This window comes from Meleagris gallopavo, chromosome 19, assembly GCF_905368555.1.
Source record: "Meleagris gallopavo chromosome 19, MGAL_WU_HG_1.1, whole genome shotgun sequence".
NCBI classification, from domain to species: Eukaryota; Metazoa; Chordata; class Aves; order Galliformes; family Phasianidae; genus Meleagris; species Meleagris gallopavo.
The window spans coordinates 8811920-8833056 of NC_139422.1; the positions used below are offsets into that span (position 1 = coordinate 8811920).

General features: G+C 40.2%; 1 protein-coding gene across 14 annotated transcripts in view; it reads right to left on the reverse strand.

Annotated features, from left to right (window-relative positions):
- Positions 1-1611: 1611 nt before the first annotated feature.
- The window catches only part of DENND1A (DENN domain containing 1A), a 174585-nt gene continuing 155059 nt past the window's right edge, over positions 1612-21137 (reverse strand). For 5 of the 14 annotated variants that reach the window (XM_085239413.1, XM_085239403.1, XM_085239404.1 and 2 more), the window contains 5 exons: positions 18892-18951; positions 14419-14507; positions 7348-7476; positions 5450-5705; positions 1612-4832 (listed from right to left, as the gene is read on the reverse strand). In XM_085239413.1, coding sequence (XP_085095539.1) covers positions 3510-4832; positions 5450-5705; positions 7348-7476; positions 14419-14507; positions 18892-18951 — 1857 coding nt within the window. In that variant the 3' untranslated portion in view covers positions 1612-3509. The remainder of the gene's footprint in view (positions 4833-5449; positions 5706-7347; positions 7477-14418; positions 14508-18891; positions 18952-21137) is intronic. The other 9 variants (XM_085239412.1, XM_085239411.1, XM_019621534.3 and 6 more) reach the window with 5 other exon arrangements.

Below are 21137 nucleotides of genomic sequence, written 5' to 3' on the forward strand. Positions count from 1 at the left end.
TAGAGACCTGACAAATGTAACAGCCTAAGTCAGGACAGATTTCTGCAGCAGCAGAAACTCCCTTCTGGAGAAATGGGAGGCAGCACTCTGCAGCAGAAGGGAAAAAAACAGAGAGGACCACACTTCAGTCTTTACCACATCATCTGACCCAATGTGGCCGGAGAGATTCTGCCCACACCAGGCTGAATGCCAAAGGAAGTTCACATTCAAGCATTCAGAATAACATTTTCTTTGTAAAAAGACCTCACAGATCTCTCCTACCTCCCTGAGTCTGAAGGCCTCTTCTGTAATCCCCAGCTGCAGGGCCAGAGGCAGAAGTTGGAGGTGGGGCCAGCTGGGCTCTTGATCTGATGCCTGCCCTCAGCCAGTGCATCACAGGGAAGGATGCAGAGATGTGCTGCGTAAGGACAAGGGGCTCAGGCTGTGCTGCTGTCAGTGATGGCAGAGCAGAGGTACGGCTGCACCCTGCACCGCTTACCCAGGCAGTCTTGGGAACTTCGCTCTGCAGTTGTGCCACAGGAGCTGCTGGTGGCAGCCCTGCTCCAACTGCAGGACAGCTGCAAGCTCTTTCCTGGCAGGAGAGCTGCTAATGAACAGAGCTCAGAGTGAGCAGCCTGAACTGGAGCGCCTGGAAAGGAGGCTAGAATGTGGAAATAAATGACTATAGCTGAAACAGCTGCACCGACTGCTCGGTACTGTCAGTGTCCCCGTGCAGTGGAACACCCAGAGCCACTGAGGTACACCTGACACCGCACATCCAGTTTGCTTCCATGTAACAGCAACACATCAGCATCATGGGGTGCATCAACCACTTTGGCACTGAGGTAACGGCTGCAATAAACACAACCAGGTGAGCCTGAAACCAGAGACAGATAATCAAAATGCTTGCTGCAGAGCAATGGGCCAAAAGGGAATGGATTTAAGTTATAAAATGTGAAAAAACTTGGTGCATGCTCCTGAGAAGACAATTCTCAGTCTTTCTTTCTGGCAACTTAAGCAAACATTCCACAGAAAATTAACTAACTGTAGGCATATGCCCTTGCTTCAGTTTTATGCATCCATTAAAATCCTCTCTGGACAGAGTTTGGACAGATTCAGCCATCATTTACTTACACGCTCTTTTGAAGGCAGCACGTCACACTCTCCTGTTTAACACAAGATGTGCTGCTGCACACACTGCCTTCTGCAGTGTCACTGAACCAACCACTCCTATGGTCAGGTAAAGGGATGTTACTTTTCCCTGAAAAAATGGCAGTCATTTGTTACTGGCAGATTCTAACCACCTCTGAAACAGAAAGGAAATGGAGCAGATGTCAGTCTCCTGTTTGAGTTTTTCACACACATGTAAAAAGCAGAAAAAATGCAGGCAGCACAGACCATTCACTGCAGGTGAGAAAAAAATCAGTGTGTGGCAAGAAAAAGAAGGGAGAAAAAAAACAACACAAAAAGATGCAAAATTCAAATGGCACATCATCTGCTACATACTGGTGCTTGTATGTATCCATCACAAGTGAGGAAGTTTTTTTTTTCCTCATCTAACTCACACTAAAGGAAGTCTGCAAACTCCAGACTGGATGTATATGTAATGTTTTATAAAATGAAATGGAGCTATTGTCTTAGACTTTAAATATTTTACTATGCAATACTAAAACCATCTGTCTTCCAGCACAAAAAGAAAATACAAATCCAACTGAATGGCTTGTAAGAGTAACAGTGCTTTACAGAAATATTGATGCAACACTATGGTCTTTCTCAAACTGTTTGCATTTCAGATATTAGGAGTATTTCTCTTTCGTATTGCACAGACTCAAACACATAAACAGCCATTTTCATACACTAGAGTAAGAAAACCTCCAAGATTATATGAATAAAATAGATACATTGGAAATAATTCAGATAAAGCTTACAAGAATTTCCCCACGTGTTCAAAATGATTTCCTTTATCAAAGGCTTAATGGTGATGTGATTACCTCGATGGAGTAATGTTTTAAATGTGATTCTGCCCAAATACAAAACAAATCCAAAAAAAAGCACCACTTAAGTAAAACAGAAATGATCACTGCAAAGACAGCAGGTTTTAAAGGAGTTGCTAAGATTAAGATGAAATTTCTTGAGAATACTATTGCCATAGATAAGTGTCTTAGAAAATCAGAATGAACGTACCCTTTAACCTTTTCATTACAGTTTTGTACTTTGTGACCTCACAGTCCTTTTCATGGTCCAGTTAGCATCTCGTTATACAGCAAATGGTTCTCATCAAAAGCAGGATAAGGATTGTGGTTTTTAAGACAGGCTGAAGGAGTGGAGAGCCTTGCAGACCAGAATGAAACCCCACTGCCTCAAGGTAGCAGTTAGCACAACTGAAGTCCAGCAGTGACAGGCAGCTGCCAGGGATTGGCCTTCCAGCATTACATTACTTACTCAGCTCCACTTGAGTCTCATTTCTGTCTGTACAGACAAGCACTGCAGCTTTCATCTCGCTGCACTTGGGCCATCTTGTCAGTACACCGGCATTTAACTTGAACTCATGAGCCATGGACTTTTATACTCCTTTTTTTCTCTCTTGTTTTTTTTTTTAATAATCAAGACATTGTTACATCCCATTCATATACTGCCATCTATAATGTTTGTATATAATATTAACATACACATACGTAAGAACTAGGATACTCTTTATGGACTCTATTTTCTGATATATTTAACAAAAAATAATCAAACAACAACAAAAAATTAAAAAAAAAACAAACGCAAACAAACAAACAAAATCAATTGCTGGTGTTTCCAGTTTCCCAACAGGGATGCAGGACCAAACCCTGAGCAACTGCTCTGTGCTATGGTTTTGTTGTAACAAAGAACTATGATGATTCTACACCAGAGGTCCCTATTGCCTCTCAGTGTCAGCACACTGGAGAAGGGAAATGAAAAATTTGCAACAAAAGTTCACCCAATAGTATGACCAAATGCCTGACAGGACAAACTTGGAACCTAATGGATTATTAACTCAGTACAGCCCATAAGTCTGGGTTTGTTTGCTGCACTCCACACGGGAAAGCAAAATATTATAGCTATGTATGCAACACAGGAAAAACTGAGTTGAACGCCATTCAGACAGGCAGCAAGAAAACTCTAGTATGGTGTGCTATGTCATGCTGCTGGCTGTGCTAAGGGCTGAAAATACATGGAGTAAATTCTGCTTCAGTAGTACTGACTGAAAAGCTATGTGTGGAAAACCAAACCAAATCAAATTCCAAACCAACCACCTTCATGCTTTGATCAGTGCAGGTGTCATGACTGTGTTTAGTGGCAGAAAGTGAGGAAACAGTTGCAGGGATCAGAACAACATGGGAACTTCCAAGTAAAACAAATTCTGGGCAAAAAGCAGTCGTGTGAATTGCAGCATGGCAATGGTCCTGCAGCCATAAAAGAAATGCTTGGTTGTATGCTGGCTCAAAAAGAAAACAAAAGCATCCTGTCAATTCCAAAGGGACATCAAAAGACCACTGAGAACATTACTCAAAGGTTTCCCATTGCCTTCTGAGCTGTTCAACCTTACCTGGTGTGGATGACACATCTTGCTTGGTCTTTTTTAACAAATCTTCAAATGGATCTTTTGTCTCCTCAGGTTTTGAGGACAGTAACACTGACTCTAAGCCCTTAGCTGGCCTGGAAGGGATCAAAGGGGGTTCATTAGACAGAAGAGCTAGTGCTTGTTTGGTATCTACCTGGGAACTGGACTTGCCCACCTGTAACGTTCTGGTTTTAGAAGGACCACTTAAACATGCTGGCTGTAGAGAGCTTGCTGGAGATGGGCTGTGGCTCTGCAGCAGTAAGGAGCTAGCTGGTGACATCGCTGGAGCCTGGCTGAACAAATTAGGCATGGACAATGTTGAAATGTTTGGTTGAGGTCTGTGTGGTGGATAGAAACTAGAATTAGGTGTTATGAAGCTAGAACTATAAGCATGACCTAATGTGGGGGTGAAAGAGCCCCTTGGGGTCCTAACAAGAGACACTGAAAGGGGTCCTGGCACTGTTTGTGTAAATGGATTAGGAGATGCCTGTAAAAAAGGTGGCAGTGTTGAGGAAGGATAACTGAGTGACTGGACAAATGGTGCAGCTGGAGGAGGCACAAAGTCACTTGCCACTGATACAAAGCCAGCTCCAGAAGGTGGAGTGGCTGAGCTCTGCAGGCTGCAGGAACCTTGCTGGGGGCCACTGCTTTGCCAACTGGATGTTTTTAGTGGATCCAGCAGATTCAGAAGGTAGTCACTTTCATTACCTGTATTATCTGTCTTCACCCTGACAGGCTGGAGCATCTCAGCAGTGCTGGTAGCACTGGACAAAAGCTGAGGTGAAGAAGAGGAATAATTTACAGACTGCTGGACTTCAGGTTCTAAGGACAACCTAGCAACTCCTAAGGGCTCTGGGATAAGATCTGAAACCAACTGGCTACATCCTGTAGTGTGAGCACTGAGAATTTCTGTTGGCCCAGTTGGAGTCTGATGCTTGGAAGCCCTGGGTGCTGGCGGTGGTGGCACTATCCCCAGTTCAGGAGTCTTTCTTCCCTGTGGCCTAGGAATGGTGATATTCCCTTGAGCAGCAGGATTTGAGTCATCCTTTTCTGCAGAAGCCAGAATGCTGTCTCTGCTCCGGGGTCTCCTTGTGATTGGTGGTACATTGCCAAGTGCAGTCAAGGGCCTTTCTGGTGAGCTTTGGGAGTACTTGGTAGGAATAGCCATGTCATCATGACCCATATTCCATAGCTTGTTGTAAGGGTGAGACAGCTTCATTGGTGGCACAATCCTGTTCCTCTCAGACCCAGCAAGATCCATTCTCTGCAAGAAAACAATGTTAACTTTCACTGATCTCCTCTCAGCATGGATCAACCTGAAGACAGGCTGCTCAGCTATGAGTGGACAAAGATCTATTCACAGTGTGAACACTGAAAGGAGAGGGACAATTGCATATGGCCAAGAAGGACAGGCAGGAAAGCAGAACTCTACAGTTTTAGTTACAGCTCTTCCTCTAATAAGTTGTTCAGCTGTGATATATTGTGGCATCTGCTGTTAGCCAAGTAAGGAGCATGCATCTATATCTAGGGTACAGAAGTAGAAAAACTTGAATTGTTGTACAGCAAAAGCTGTCAAATGAAACATCTGGACATAACACTAAATTAAATATTACTTTAAGGTAGAAATGACATTCTTTTCTTTCCTGTCAGAGTTTGCCACTTTCTCAGCTGTATATATTCAGTGAAGTTCTTCAAAGAATATTACTCTTCAGCAATCTAGACTGTCCAACTGGTGTTTTAATGAAAAAAGCCACTATCTGACAACTGAGTCTCATTTCAATAATTTCTTAATTCAGAAATGAACGTTAAAACACGTGGACAAATGGACAAAACCCTAGTTCTTTGCAAATTTCCCCGGGGCATACAGAACTCTGTCCAAACCTGGTAATCAAATGTGCACCGCTGATCTGCCTCTTCTTTTGGAGTCCGCAGGTCTTCCAGGCTCTTAGCCTGGCTGAGAGTCTGAGGCTGTGTTTCTACTTCTAAGTTAGGGAAAATGTCTTCAAGGAGGTTGATTTCTGTGGCGTTGCTGGAGAGGAGAGGGCTTGGAGGAAGAGGCTCTTTTGCCTTTTCTGGACTGACAGCCTCTTCCCCATCAGCACTATCAGATTCTTTCAGAGCCCGGTATGGCTGAGGCCTACAAGACAGGAAAACAAAAATCATGCTGCAGATGACTGTCTTTCTCTTATTTTTAAAATCAATCATTTTCCAAGGAGCTGGATGGCTCAAACAAACTGTTTTTGGGTAGGAAAATGCAGCATACAGCATCTCATGAACAGCAGGCATGTGAGCAAAATGACTGAGGGCAGACATACAAAGATGACTTTGGCACTCAAGGAGTTTTCAGAAGAAAAAAAATGGAAGATGGAAGTACTTGGAGGAAAGCTGTGGTGATGCAGTTACAGACAGACTGATAAGCCAAGTCTCCCAAAGCAGGAATAGCTGGATGCCAGCTCTCTGCTGTGACAGCCTGGCCCTTCCCACCCAGGCAGATGGCTGTTCCTGTGCTCAGGCCTTGCACACAGGAAGTCAGAGCAAGCACACCACAAAGTGCTCGTGTTCTGCAGCCACTTACATTCTCAGTTTCAAGCTAACTCAGCATAAAACATAATTCAGTGTTTTCCTGCAATAATTGGGAACACTGTGCAGAGTTCCAATGTTTGTACTGGTGTCATGTTATCAAGAAACACCACAATCCATTATGGAGACACCTATTTTACATTTACAGCCAAGGCCGAGTTAGCAAGATGCTTTTCTTGTACATACCTCAGCAAAAAGAAATGAACAACAGCAGATTTGCATATAGGTTCTGTGTACAGAGAACAGCAGCATAATGCACATCCAATTAATAACAAGAAGTGACATACATATCTGCAGTGATTGGCATTTGACTGGCAGTCAATTTTACCATGGCATTTAAACAAGGTTTCAATTAAAAGAAACTATTTGTGAGACCTCCAAAGACAAGGATAATATGGAAGAACCCTCCTCTTCTTTCCGTATCTTATTATAATACATCCTTATCACACAAATTTATAAAGTCCTTCCTTCCTTCATCAACAAATAAGTAGTAGGCAATCAGCTAGCAACACATGAATGTAATAATGTAAGTACCAGACAGCTGATGGTACACGTCCTCAGGAAAACAATGATCTTGCAAATCTCGATTGTATCTTTAATCTCTCACATTCTGCAAGCTCATCTGCTAAGCATGACATCACACTGCAAAATTACCGAAGCACTGAAGAACCCTGCACACAAACCCAACAAACAGCTTGCTATTTCTTGTACAATTCTATGTCAGGTTGTACTCAAAACCCTTGTAGGACCCCTGCATGGTGACTGCTCTGAGTCACAGAGGAGCTGGTACCCGAGGGAACACACAATTGGAACTGGAACAAGCTGATGACCGCACTGAAATAAAGCTCACAGGACAATCCAAAAAGCACAGTTAGCACTGTACGAGGAAGAATGGCAGAAGGTTTGGACAGGAACACAAGCAGCACACTGGAACAGAGGGCAAGTGGAAGGAACCTCCTACAGAGCTCAACTCGAATGTAACGCAATAAACTGTGCATTACTGCATAGTGTTTCATGCAGAAGCATATTTTTGCATGCCTTTAAATATGAAAGCAAGCAGGAGAAATGCAGAACATTCATCAAGTGTTGTACAAAGACTGCAAGATTATTTTCAAAATTGCAAGAAGCAGGCATCCTGACCAATGCAAAAACCATTGTTTAAAGACTGAATTAATACAATGAAAGAATAAAGGATAGACCATTCAAAAGGAGCAGAGAAGAAAAAGTTTTCAGAGAAGCCAGATACAGGATCCTCTTCCTGCTGAAATTCATCATCAGAAGAGTCCTCAGAGAGGAAGACTGTATAGTGTCGCATAGGCTTTACAAGGCTGAGGGAAACAGGGAGAGAAAAGGAAGTTATCAAGTTGTCACATTGCAGGCTGCAGAGGAGAGAGAAAACCAAGTGATTCATAGGTCTAAGTAATTTCTGAACGTGACTGAGTGCCACTGCAAAGAGCTCTGCAGACATGTGTGGAGCTGTACTTTCTAGGCAGAAAATAAAACCTTGGGTTTTCTAGGGTTATCTAGTTGGGTAGGGTGCTAAGACCTGCAATCAGATCCCTGTTGCAATAAAAGCCAATACAGAAATCCACAATTCTGCCCACAACATTTTGTCAGTCACATACCACTGCGAATATCCCAGCTATTGTACTGAATCAAAACGTACATCATGACTGACGATTGAGAGGGGAGCTTAGTTTTGCTAATACTGAGGTCCGCAATAAAGTTTGTTACTTCAGTGTAAGCAGCATCAGGCTCATCGTGAGGAACAAAGGATAGGTCACAACCCTGTAAGCAGTGTAGAACAATGGTAATATATCTCACAGCTATGTACATCACAGATAAGAAGAGAATACACTGCAGAAGAGGACCAAAAGCACAGGAAGAAAAAGAATTTGATTTGTTACCTTTATAGTACAGATATAGTTGCTCCTGTATTCATAATCAGCCTTCAGTGTTTCTTAGTTCTTTGGTCTAATTGTTAAATAACTGTGTAACTGTTCTGAGAAACAGTCCCAAACATTAGGTCAGAAAAAGAGAAGTTGGACACTGCGAGCGACAGCTCAAGGGGACCCAAACTGCCACCGTGAATAAATGTTATTCACAATCAGGTCAGAGCTAATTAATAAAAAGTCTAAAATAGCGGTGGCAGCAGACGCAGCTGATAGTGTTAAATCATAGTCTGTGGTACTCCAATTAAAGCTGTTGCATAGCTGTCCTTTTCCTCTCATGCTATAATAGGCATCCAGGGAAAGAGAGGGAGCTGCCACTGCATTAGGAAAAAAATTGCCATTTTTTTAACTTTTTTTTTCTTTTTTTGCTAAAAGGGAGACTGCTATCCAAAGGCTTCAACTTGCATTAAAAAATCCATCTACAGTAGTTTTAGAAAGCAAAGATGCTTAAAGAGTATACAGATTTACATTAGAATCTCATAGATTTTTTTTTTTTTTTGAACTTACATACACACACACAGCTTTTTCTCTTTGCAGAGTAAAATAACATTTAATACGAAGCAAGCAAATTTAGAATTGTTTTCCAGAAATAAGAGCGATGCTGAATGCCCACTATCTGTGCCAGGCCGTACGTCTGGCAATGGCACACAGCACATCTCAGGTGCAGCTGCCCTGGCAGCACCGCCTCTGATAGCTTTTGTTTGCCTTCCGACCACGCCAAATTCAAACGTATTGTGTCTGTGTGTGCGTATGCACAAAACTAGCTCTGAGAAGTAAGATTTCTTTTGCTAGTTCATCATTTGCCCCTCAGTGCAGATCAGTGCAATAGGATCACATTTATAGTGAGATAATATGCACCGCTTTTGCTGCTGTGGCAAGACTCCTGGAAGTGGGATCTCCTAATTAGAAAAAAGAAAGCACTTCAGCTTCAGTGTCAGTGTTCTCCGAAACAGATTTTGGCCAAAGATAAGGGATGAACAGTTTAAAATTGTCCAAGTTTAAATTTTTTATTAGCTTGAGGCAGTGGAATCCAAAAAAAGTACCTATTCCCTCATTAACCCAATTCGCCAACTCTCCTGCAGTCTGCCACCCACCACTTGCTAGGATTTCATACACAAAGAGCTGTCTCTGAAAGGCAGGTCACAGCAAGCCCGGCTACAAGGCAGGCGCTGCTGCAGCCTTAGAGGGAAGAAAGGATGTGTCCGTCACAGCTACAACCCTCATCATCTCCACATGACTGCACCAGCTCCTGCCTACCTAATCTCTTAGCTGAGTTACCATGCAGATGACTTGCTGATCTCTTTCTAATGTTTAGTTTAACATGTCTTCGGTTAGCACTAGCATATGACAGTACTGACAGCCGTGGCTGTTCCTTTTTAAATATCATGTCAGAAACACAGTGCAATAAAGCTGGGGATGCGCTCCATGGCTCTGCGTACCATTATGATAGTATGGGTTTCTTTTTTAATGAGGAAGATCTGCATCTCAGGAGCTTTTTTCATGTGTCAGGATGCATGGACAAATCAGCAGCACATCACACTGGCCAAAAATGAAATGCTGACAAATGTAGATATTTCAAATTTAATTGACACCTAAATGTACTTGAGATAGAAAAAATACATACTGAAAATGTGAGTACAGGATTTGGACATTAATAAGGAGAACTCTGTAATAATTTTAAAAGATAGTTCAGTTACGAAAAAAATAAATTTGTGTATTTTATCAACTGTTTGCTTTTTCCTGATTACAGAGATGATGATACAGTGGAGTAACGTTGGACTTGATGCCATTGTTCTCCTGAAAAGGGCTTCCCAAATTTGAGGAAGGATTTATTCTTTATATTTTAAAGAATACCTGTGCCACTACTCCAGGGAATCAAGGAATTTGTCCCTCTTAGACAGTAAAATGAAAAGAATGAGGGTTTTGGATGCATTGGTTTTTTCTTGCCAGTATGAAATAAGAGATTTGGGACTGAGGGGATTGCCCCATAATTCTTCACTACGAACAAAGCACAGACCTATCCCTGGAATTCCTTTCTGCATATTCAGCACACCTGAGTGTGAGCTAATAGGAACAGTAAAATATTTTATTTTTTAAAGTGATACTTAGCATACTGTGAATCTTCACAGAAGCAGAACAGTCCAAGAAAAATTAAAATATTAGCATAAAGCATATTTTTAAGTATTAAAAAATTATATCATGAGTAATCCAACCAGATAGCAGAAATCACGAGCTGTGATCACTATGAGCAGTAAGGGCAGGTAACTGTTTCAGAGTTTGACTCAACTTTCTATGCATTTTCTACAAAGTTAAAAAAAGGAACAAAGGATTTAAAGTGGGAACAAGCTGGATGACACCTCTGCCTGCTCTGACAGATCTAGATGCAAGATTCTACAAAGCCATCTCACATTTTCATCCTATTTCTCAATAATAAGTACACATTCACCAATTTCCCCTACAGATATCACAGCCGTTCTCTTTTACAAAGGCAAGCTGCACACATTTGGTAGGTAGATGGCAGAAATAAGCACCAGAATTGTTTCTTGCAAAATATCCTACAGGAAAAATGGGAGAGACAGGAAGGAATCTGGGAAGGCTCCCAAAGGTTTTTGCTTGGCCATGTACAAAGAGCACGACTGCTCTCAGTGTGCAACCTCCCCACTTGCTGTCCTTTTGCTGGGCCATCTGCGTTCTTGGCACCACCTTTATTGAATGTAGCTTTTTATAAATCAATTTTCTCGTGGCAGAAGAATCAAAGCCATGCAACCAATCTATCTGCTACAGTCTACAGGACTGTCCTTTGGATTCCAGCCAACCCTATTCAAACGAGTACTTGCGGGTTTAGCTTTTTCCTAAGCAGAGACCCTTGCTTGAAGTGATGCCTTCAAAAGCTTTACAGTACACAAATTCTGTGTGGCAGAGCTTCGAGAGCCTGGTTACATCAACTGGAAGTTAATGGGCTTTATGAGCCTGTATCATTTAACACAGCTATCATGCTGACTTCATGCTACATTCAGTGTAATAACCTACTATTGCACTGCAGTCTAATTTCATTCATATGATATAAGAGAAAACCATTAGCTTCTCTAAGTCCTACAGGAGTTCTGGAAAGTCATAATGAACTGCTGCAGCACTGACACAGGTTTAGCCAGCCCAAGACCCTTTTGACATGCTGTTAATTGTGAGCCTGACCCTCTGATTTCCTATTTTAATTTCCTCCCACTCTGCATGCCCTAGATGCCAGCTCCTCAGTAAGCCAGTACTTAGAGAACAGATCCTAGAGCTCTCTGGAAGCCTATTCTACACTTAATAGTTAATCTTGCAGTGGTGTAAAAGAGAGCTCTTGAAAAACTGCTTATCTGTAAAAAAAATGTGACACCTTATTTCTGTGAACAGCTAATTTGTATTTAAGGAGATATGTCCACATGTTTAGTATTGCCTCAAATGGTAATTCTGTGTTTTCTGAGCTCTCAACGTCTTCCTGCTTAATAATATTTTTTTTAAACAATACATTTTAGATTTAATGGCAATTTGGAAGAATCTTTGTACATCATAAACCTTGCTTTTTTATCTAATTGCAAAACAAAACAAAAACACCATGTTTCTATTGAAATGGAAAGAAACTCACTGAAAATTGTAATGGGGGAAAAAATAACTTCCAGCAGCTCTTCTAAATGTGAAGGTTTAACAAGATTCCCATCCTCCTGCATTTTAATCGAAGACTGGTTAGAAAATGAGCACATGTATGCCCCAATAATATTCTTTTGCACAGATTTTAAAAACTGACTCCTATAACGTAAGATACAAATTCCTTAATATTGTAAGAAATGCGTTAATAAATCTAACAGTTGAAAGGACATCTACATGATGGCTTACTGTTCGGAAATAATAGGCACCATCGTGGAAGGAAAGGAAGCTGCACTGAAACAAACTTGCTTGTGATCTGTGCCACAGCGCCAGGACCCCATCCCAGCAGCCAGGAGCTGGATGCAAACCCAAGTCTGAGAGGTGATCACAGCCTGGGAAACGGCTCTGAAGCTTTCACATGATCAATCAATTCAAGACTAAAAATGTAAAGCTAGTTTATAAAAAAGAAATTTCTCCTGGAGCAGATGCTTCTCCTCACAAGCGGAGCCTACATACGAGCTCCTGATCATAACTGGCTAATAATTAGCTTTGGAGCCAGTGCAATTAAGCTAAATATTTTGGTTAAGTTCAGGTCAAGAAAAAGCACTCTCAGTGCTGCTGCGGCTTTCACGGAATCTCCTCTGATCTACAGTATGAGTACTTGAATGCTACCAAGTTACAACAGCAAAAACAGAAATTGTAGTGTTTTCATTCATTACAGTATGATCCAAGAGGGAGAAAAATAATGCATGTTTTTTAAAGACAGAACTGGTGTTATATTTTTAGTTTAGAACAATAAATGAAAATTATTTTGTAAGGGGATAGAAAAAAATGTTTGTGGAAAATGTCATTATAATATTTAATTACTTTTTAAAAAATACACTGTTTATTCAAAATATCATTTTGAGGTAAACAGTAAGGAAGAAGGTCGATAAGTGGTTCTTTTCCTATCTTAAAGGCACTACGAGCCACTTACATGATTTCAGATATTTCTGCCATCACAACAAATTCAAGCTGGTTTGTGATTTTGCCAACTGCAGAAATTCAAAGTCTCATATATTACCTTCTGCATTGAAGATCTGTATCTGTCCATGCCTTGAAGGTTACATTTCCTCCACTTGTACATCCCAAATCATAGTTCTTGTCCTTCTGCCTTTCTAACTTGTTTTTATTAAAACTAACCACGCACATTACAGGATATCTGGTTGGCTGCAATATTCTACAATTAACTGTCTGGAAGGAGTTCTGTACATATTTGTTTTGTCACCTGAAGCTGATGAAAGGAAAGGATGAAAATATATCAGTAGCTGCTGTGCCACTGAATTGGAACTAGAAAATGTTGAAGCTGGGGCAGGCAAGGAAAAGACCAAGTCCTGGAACTGCACAGCAAGTGCCAGCAATTCTAGGAACATTACTTGGTTTTCTTTCACATTGATAAGATGGAAAAATCTCTCAGTACTAAAATGATCACAGAGAAAAATACATCAGCTTTATATCTGCAGAGAACCATCATTATCTCTGGTAGATTACCACCAATAATTTCCACCCAAAAAAATATATAAAATGTGTGAAAACAGCTGAAATGTACAGACTCACTAAAATTAATGGCTATCAATTAAAATCAAGAAAAATAATATTTGTAATTTAACATATTACTAGCATTAGTGTAAATATTATGCCTGTCATTCATGCTTCTTTATTTTCAATCTGACACTGCCAGGAGCTGAAAATAAATGTTATCAGGAAGTCACAATGGAATATTGAGCAGCTTCTGAATCAAAACATGCATAATTCTTCATGAGAAACATACACAGTGATTAAATTGACTCAATTATCTTCCACCTGGTATATCAACCGTGCAGTGAGTCAGAATAACTATTAAGGAAAAAAACTTTTAAAAAAATTCCAATAATTTTTGTGCAGACAGCTACCACCCAGTAACCACCCTTTGACAAGATTTGCAATCTACTCCACAAGAGGGCAACCAAATTCCACTATAAAATGAGCAAATGAAGCTATAGAATTTAAAGTTACCATTAATTTCTAGCCAAAAGTCAGAATTCCACCCCATTCTAAAATGACTGGGAAAAGAAGCTCCAAGCAAACAATTTGGAAAGGGGAAAATACCCAACCTCCAACGCTCCTTTCCTTATGAACAACGGTGCTAGCAGTGGTACCCATGTGGGAAAAGGAGTGCTTAAAGAAACTAACCACTTTTCTTTTTATGGGATTTTCTTCTCTTTAGATACAAGAAATATCCTAGAATCTTGGGCATCAGCTAAAGCATTTCACTTTTCTTAGAACAAGGCCACCACAGACTGGAACATAAGCAGATAATTCCAAGTGGCTATGACATATGCAATTTGTGCTGCAGTGAAGAGAAGACTGACGTGGAAATCTCTGTGACAGTTCAGATCAGTGCAACTATCTTGTCACCCCAAGTCCAGGTCCAGTGTGATTTCCTGTACCAAGAGTGTACTGTCACAATTCTGGACATCTGGAAAATGCCAGTGCATGTTTTCTCAATGCTCCTCTAAAATACTCCAAAATGTAAAACTTTGGATTGTAGATCATTGTGGATTTGTAGTTGTTTTTTTCTCTTTTTTTTTTCTTTTTTAATTTTGAATATACAGTCTGCTACCATCAACGCAACTAGAGAGAAGCAGAGCAGTAGAGCTGCAAAGTACTTACTGTTCTGGACTGGAAATGGAAGTCCTTCGTCCTTCCACAGCAATGTTGCTCTTGGGTCTCTTAACAACATGAGGTCTTGGAGGACGAACCTAATACACACACATACACAGATACACGTCATCAGATACTTCAAAAGCTGGTCATGCAACAGACATAGATGGCAAAATATGTATAACTACCATTATCTTTAAGGTATTTTACATTCACAGTCACTTTTAAGCTTTTATGCTTCAACAATGTTACAAATCCATTGGTTTGGATGTAAACTACACAGTCCCACAATTTGTTAAAGGGCAAAAACCCACACGTTTTGAGTTGCAAACGACACATATACGCTTGCTACTGACTATTAGCCAGTCAGTGAAAATTTGCTCAACTGTTCTGTTTGGTACAGGGTAATTTTCTGATAAAAAAGTTTCCTAAATGTAAGCTTCATCTAAAAGAGTGAGTTGACAGAGTGAAACTGGAAAAGCCTGCATTGCGTGTTATACTGGATATTGTTGTTCAGCTCTGACATCATAATCCTTTTGTCCGCCTGCTCATAGGAAGCCAGCACCTCAAGTGAATAATTCTGTAAAAGTGAGTGCTGGAAGAAAAAACTGTACGTAAGAGTAAATATTAGAAACGAAAAAATATTATTTTTCTTTAAAAATATGGTTTCCTTCCAGTAGCTGATCAGAATACCTTCACAGACACAGATTATCATTGACATCACTGAGGTTGTATTAGTGTATCTTTTGTTATCTGTAATAACACTCAAAGGTTTTCTGTGGAAGGTGATGTTGCTGCCAGTTGAATTGCACACAACATCTCCATTATCTTCTGATGTTCAGAAATCAAGCTGAATTTACCCACGTGAACTCCACAAGCAAATAAGCTAAACTTCAAGGAGAGGAATAAGCACAGCTGATCACTAAATGGGCAAAATTTACACATGTGCCTACCTATACTAATGAGTAATCCTGTTGGTGAATTTATTCCTCTGAGCCATATGCAGGAACGAACAATTGCAGGGCAAGCATGTACAGCCAACTTTCCAGTTTTTTGCTTTTTTGCTTTTTTTTTTTCCTTTAAAGTATTACCCAACCTGGAATGGAGTCTGACTTGCTGGCTCCGCTGAACGTTAACCAACAGGAATCTCCAAAGCCCCCAGCAAGGTAAGGAACACAACTTCTGCACTCTTTGGCCTGTGATCTCTTTAATAGCCAAATATAAAAGGTGTTACAGGCCTACAATCCGAGTACTCTTCGGATGACTGATGAGTTTGTTTGCAATGACAACACTGGTTGTGCCCCCATCTCTGGGTTTTTTGGTTTTGTTTGTTTTCGTTTGCTTGGTTGGGTTTTGCTGTTGTTTTGGTTTTTTTTAAAACGTTTTTAAGAACATATAGTTCAGATTCTCTTGCCAGGAAAAAGCCACTAAGCTGTGAGCACTGTTTCTATGCTGCACAATGGCATGCAGAACTCAACAGCAAGATCATTGTATTGAATTTTCATTTCAAAGAAAAAGGTGTTGAGCAGATATGATGAAGAAATCCAGAGATGTATTGCCACAGTTTCTTAGGAAAAAGAGTTTATACAAAGGTCAGATGTTAAGGTCTTGAAGATCTGTCCCCACACAAGGCCTTTCCTCTCTTCAATAAAGACAGCTTAAGAATGTGAATTTATGGAAGGATTAAGTTTGTGGCAACTTCAACTGAACTTGCAACGTGGTGAAACATGGGGAAAAGAACAACAGAGCTAATTAGACGAACTGAGCTGTCAGAGTGCGGCTGAATGGCTCGGTGCCAACAAACAAAAGGAATGGGCTGGCAATCAGCAGGATCGATGAGGAATACTGCTTCATTAGGGCTGATAAAACAGAGAGAGTGAGCAAGAGAAAGAGTGTGCAAGGGTGGGGGGGAGAGAGGCAAGAGGAACTGGGTGGAGGGGGAGAACAAGAAGGAGAAAAAAAGAGGAAGAAAGAAACTTGTTTAATTAAATTTAAGCTGAAATATGGTGTGTAACACTGGCTTGTCATCATGCTGTGAACACTTTCACCTTTCGGTTGATATCCTGGGGGAGCACTAGTGATGAGCAAAAGAGATGAGAATTTTGGATGGCTCCAAGGGGTCACCAGACCAGTAAAGCATAGGGTGACATGCTAAGTAGGATTTAGAATATTGTTCATGAGGGACTGCAAGGAAAAATCAGGAATCAAGCCAATTCCTTGCTGGATTTCTAGCCAAATAGGCAGGGTTAAATGCATATCAAATGCAAAGGTAGGAAAGAAATCCAATTATATGAGCACAGAGCCTAGAGAATAAAGGTAAACATTCAGTACGGGGTTAAACGTGCTTATTACTGTCCCTATCAACTTTATGAATAATTACCATATTATAACTTTTGCTAATTGAATGAAGTTTCCAAACAGTTACTATTAATTCTAACAGATCTCTATTAATTACAAACAATCACCCTCTCACAATATTACTACAATTCATTTCCAAAACAACAGAATGTAAAGAACATATCTGTTCTGCTTCTTTAACCTTCTTTGGTTTGTGTTTTTGTTCTCACTATTAGTAATGACTCATACTGCAAGGACTAATTCCCACAGATTCCTTCTTGTAACAGATATAGCCTGAAAACAACTTCTCAGCAATTCTGGCATTATGTTGACTTGGTTGGAGGAGCAGAGAGAGCTGGCCTCTCATTCAGGCCTTGCTGTAAAAGGTAAGGATGAATTACTTGCTGATACCCACCTCTGCAATACATGCCAAGACTCTAAGAGGGAAAAATCAGCCTGCACAAAATAATATTTACACACAAAAAATGTGTTTCATGTATTAAAAGCCAAATAACAATTCACAACAACAACAAATTTACATACATTTGGTACAAGCATAGTTTTGGGAGCGATTATAATAATTTACATTTGTCTTGAATTTCCTCTTGACAACTGAAGAATTTCTGTTCCACTTACTGACACAGCAAGATGAATGCAACAGGAGCTTTTATTACGTTTCCAACCTTTTATCAATCACATAGGGAGCAAAGATAGTTGACATAAACACATCATAGCGAGGACTATTAATGCACTACAGTAAGATTAAACAGTCTTAGCAAGACTTTCATGTAATAAATTACTCAATCTGAACAAGACTGTTCAGCAACCTCAGTGCAGAGAAACTGCAGTGAGCCCTCATGGGGCTTCCCCTGTCAAGCACAAAACAAGAGGACCAAGAAGCAGTATGGGAACCCCGCTGTACCATGGAAAGTTTGTTCCCAGTGTAATGAATCCGGGAGGGCCTGCCATACAGATCACATTTCAGAGAACACACACAAGCATAGTCAATGCTACCTTTTAAACACAGAAAACAGAAATCTTCAGTGCACAAATCCATAACAATGACTGTTAAGCTGAACACCCAGAGTTAAAAAGAGAGGGGAAAAGAAAAACATGCTACTGGAATGTAACATAGGAACATGCATCAAAGATCAAAAGTTCACACACACCCAAGTGCACTTGTTAACCAGTTGCCTGCTCATCCAAAACTGCACATTTTTAACAAGTTTTAGCAAGATTAGATTTGAAAACTTGCATCTCTGTTTTTCTTACACACCTTCCTGTGTAAGGAAGCACGGAGTAAGGCCTTTTTGCTTATTTGTGAAATTATATTCATAAAGCAAAAGTCCTGAATAAAAACAAATATCTTTCAAGTCTGCTGCAAAAACAACGCCCCTCTAAACTGATGTCACTTTCCTGTATGAATAAGTCACTGAAACAGACCCAGTACAGTCTCCATCCTCAGAGGCATCTGGTATAGTTAATATTTAATAATCAGACTACAGTAGTTCTTTGAATGAAAAAGTGCTTAGATAAGGTATTCCATCCTAACACAGGAGTTACACTGAGAACAATTTCTGTGCAGTTCTTCTGAAGAAGACTCATTTCTTATGGCCAACGTTTTTCATTCCAGGTAATTTTAAATGAACATGAAGTACATATGTATATCATCCATAATATGGTATTAATATTCCACTGTCCAAATACAGACTTTGCTCACTCATCTATTCCGTGGTGAAACATAAAGTGTCTCAAATCAATTTAAAGCAGAACTTGTTGAATCTCTTCAGATTTCTGCTTCCTTTTGCATTTGAGTTTAGTGCAAGTCTTCAAAAACTCACTGGCTAAAAACTTATCCCAGCCTAGCAAGACGTTCTGTTCAAGAAATCACCACAAAAGTAAAACAAATATTGCAATAGCAGCATCAGTTACCTGCAGAACTGACTGAAAGCTGCAGAACTCGTCAAAGAAAAGCAGAATAAATGCAGATCCCAGGGCTGTGCCGCAGCAGAGAAGAAGGGAGTTTAGGTGCATAATTCACACATTGCTTGACAATCCAAACTACCAAGGTTTAGTAATACTACTAGGAGAGCAATTCAGGCAGTGTTAAGCTGTGGCAGTGAAACAAAACTCCCAGCTACTCACGGGCCTAGTTGAACGCTGTATCTTTGGAGGCGGTGGCCGAGGCGGACGGAGTCTTTGCTGCTGTATCAAAGTGGAAACTTAAGTCATAGGCAGATTAAATAGTCACCTACATGAAAACACCTCTTATTTTGTGGTAAAAGCAGTTAGAGTGGATGACATGATTTATCTAACTTCATACTCACTGTACAACATGCAATGATTTTCAAAACAGAGATATCTCACGACCTTCAAAGTGCCGCATCAGAAAAGGAAGCTATAGATATTGACATCAGTTATGTTAAACTAAAAGCAGTCAATCAACACTCCATGCCAGATCATCCAAAATTCACCTGAGACAGCACAGATGCTTAAGAAGGATTCTAACCTACATGTCCACGTGTTCTACGGACAAATGAAAAGAATGCTGCAAAGCAGGATTTTCAAAATAGCTTACATTAAAATCCCAAGAGAGATTTTAGTGCTTACACTCTAAAGGCCTCAAACCAGCAAAGACATTTAAAAGCACGAGGGAAAACTGTAAGTCAATTAAACCTTTCATAAACACATGAGCACATGCTTAGGTACAGTAGTGGACCGAGGTTTAAATGAATTGCCTACAGCAAAAGAGTGCACTGTTATAGTAAAGAAAGCAAATCCCTGCATCACCAACAGTTCTAGCGAAGACAGGAGCAGTGGTGCTTATTTTGGTCTCTCACTTTTAAAATTAGCAGTTGGCCAACTTATTGCTTTGTAACTGTGCTGGAGCTATTCCAATTGAGCTGCTTTTGACTGAGCCAGCAGCACGACTCTCCTCACACAGATGGTATCTTAAGGTATGCTCTGCTAGACAAGGAACCCACTGATAATTAATGAGATTCTAAATAAAATCATCCTAAAGTACAACTTTGATCTTGAGAACAAGATCAAAGTTAATGTCTTTTCTGCAGTATCTTCAATACACATATTAGTACTTAAGGTGAAAAGTAGAGCCTGCAGTGAGGAGTGGCAGGAACTCCTTCAAATGCCTGCTTCAGCAGACGACAGGCCGTGCTGCTGGCCGCAGCACATGGCAGTGCATCCTGTGGACAAAAGCCTGTCAACCCAACAGAGGGAACAGCAACTGGAAGCAAGAGTTGGGTTCTTCAGACAGAAAAAGAAAGCTTACACAGATTACTGAATTTCTCTCAAAAAGATTCCAGATTCATATTTCAGCAGTTTTTAACTTCTTATTAGCATAGTCTTTATTCCAGATTGACACATATTCTCATTCTGCTACCCTCATGCTGTGTCACAGTCAACACCAGCCTACCCTTTTTCAGACCATTTCCATGCTCTTCTTGCACCTCATCACGCTTTCCCATTAACTTACAATTTGCACCAATTGGTTTATTCAGCCTTACTCATGTGCCAGGAGGAGTGCCAGATTGTACACATTCACTCAGCTCAGATTTTTGAGGTGGGTGAGGAAAAAACGGCACTTGTCATGGAGAGCTGAGGCCAAAATCGTTCCATGTGATAGCTTCCAACTATATATTCCAAGAAAGTAAGCACGAAATCAAAGAAAAATAGAGAGAAACAACCTGCTGGTGAGCTGAGGTGGTTACTTTTAGCCCTTCTGCATAGTTTCTCTTCCGCACCTCTTATTATGTGATTCAGTCACAGACGTTGAGTTGTAGCACTGAGTATTTCCTCACTTTACCTGCTCAGGCTGAGAGCACAATCTTAAAGTATATTTAACTTTTGCTATGTGACATAGCATACTTATTAATTATGTTTCAGAATCATAATGAAACAGCTGAAAAAATCTGTAATTTGCACTTTTCTTGTGATGTTAAAGACACCCACTTATGACATAGGTACTGCGACAAACTATTTGATGAAGCAGGAAAACAATATGCTGTTATTCTTTTTTTTTCTTTTCTTTTCTTTTTTTTCCCCCAATGCCTCCTCTATGTATGCTTCAGTTTGCTTTTTTTCACTTTAGTAAAATTTATTATGAAAATTATGAACATTTCTGCATCACAAAATTCACTTAGGTGGGATTTTCAAGTAGCCTCCTAGCTAGCAGTGTCTGAGCACTGTTTATATTCCATGACTTTTAAAATTCTGGACAAAAATGTTTTGATTGATGTAAGAATTGAAAGTCATCACTTAATATCGTACAAAGAAGTTGATATTATTCCTTCAGTATTAGTTCATATCACTGAACCAATCTGTTTGATCGGTTTCTCCCTCCATGGCAAAACATAGGGTAACTTTTCAGGAAG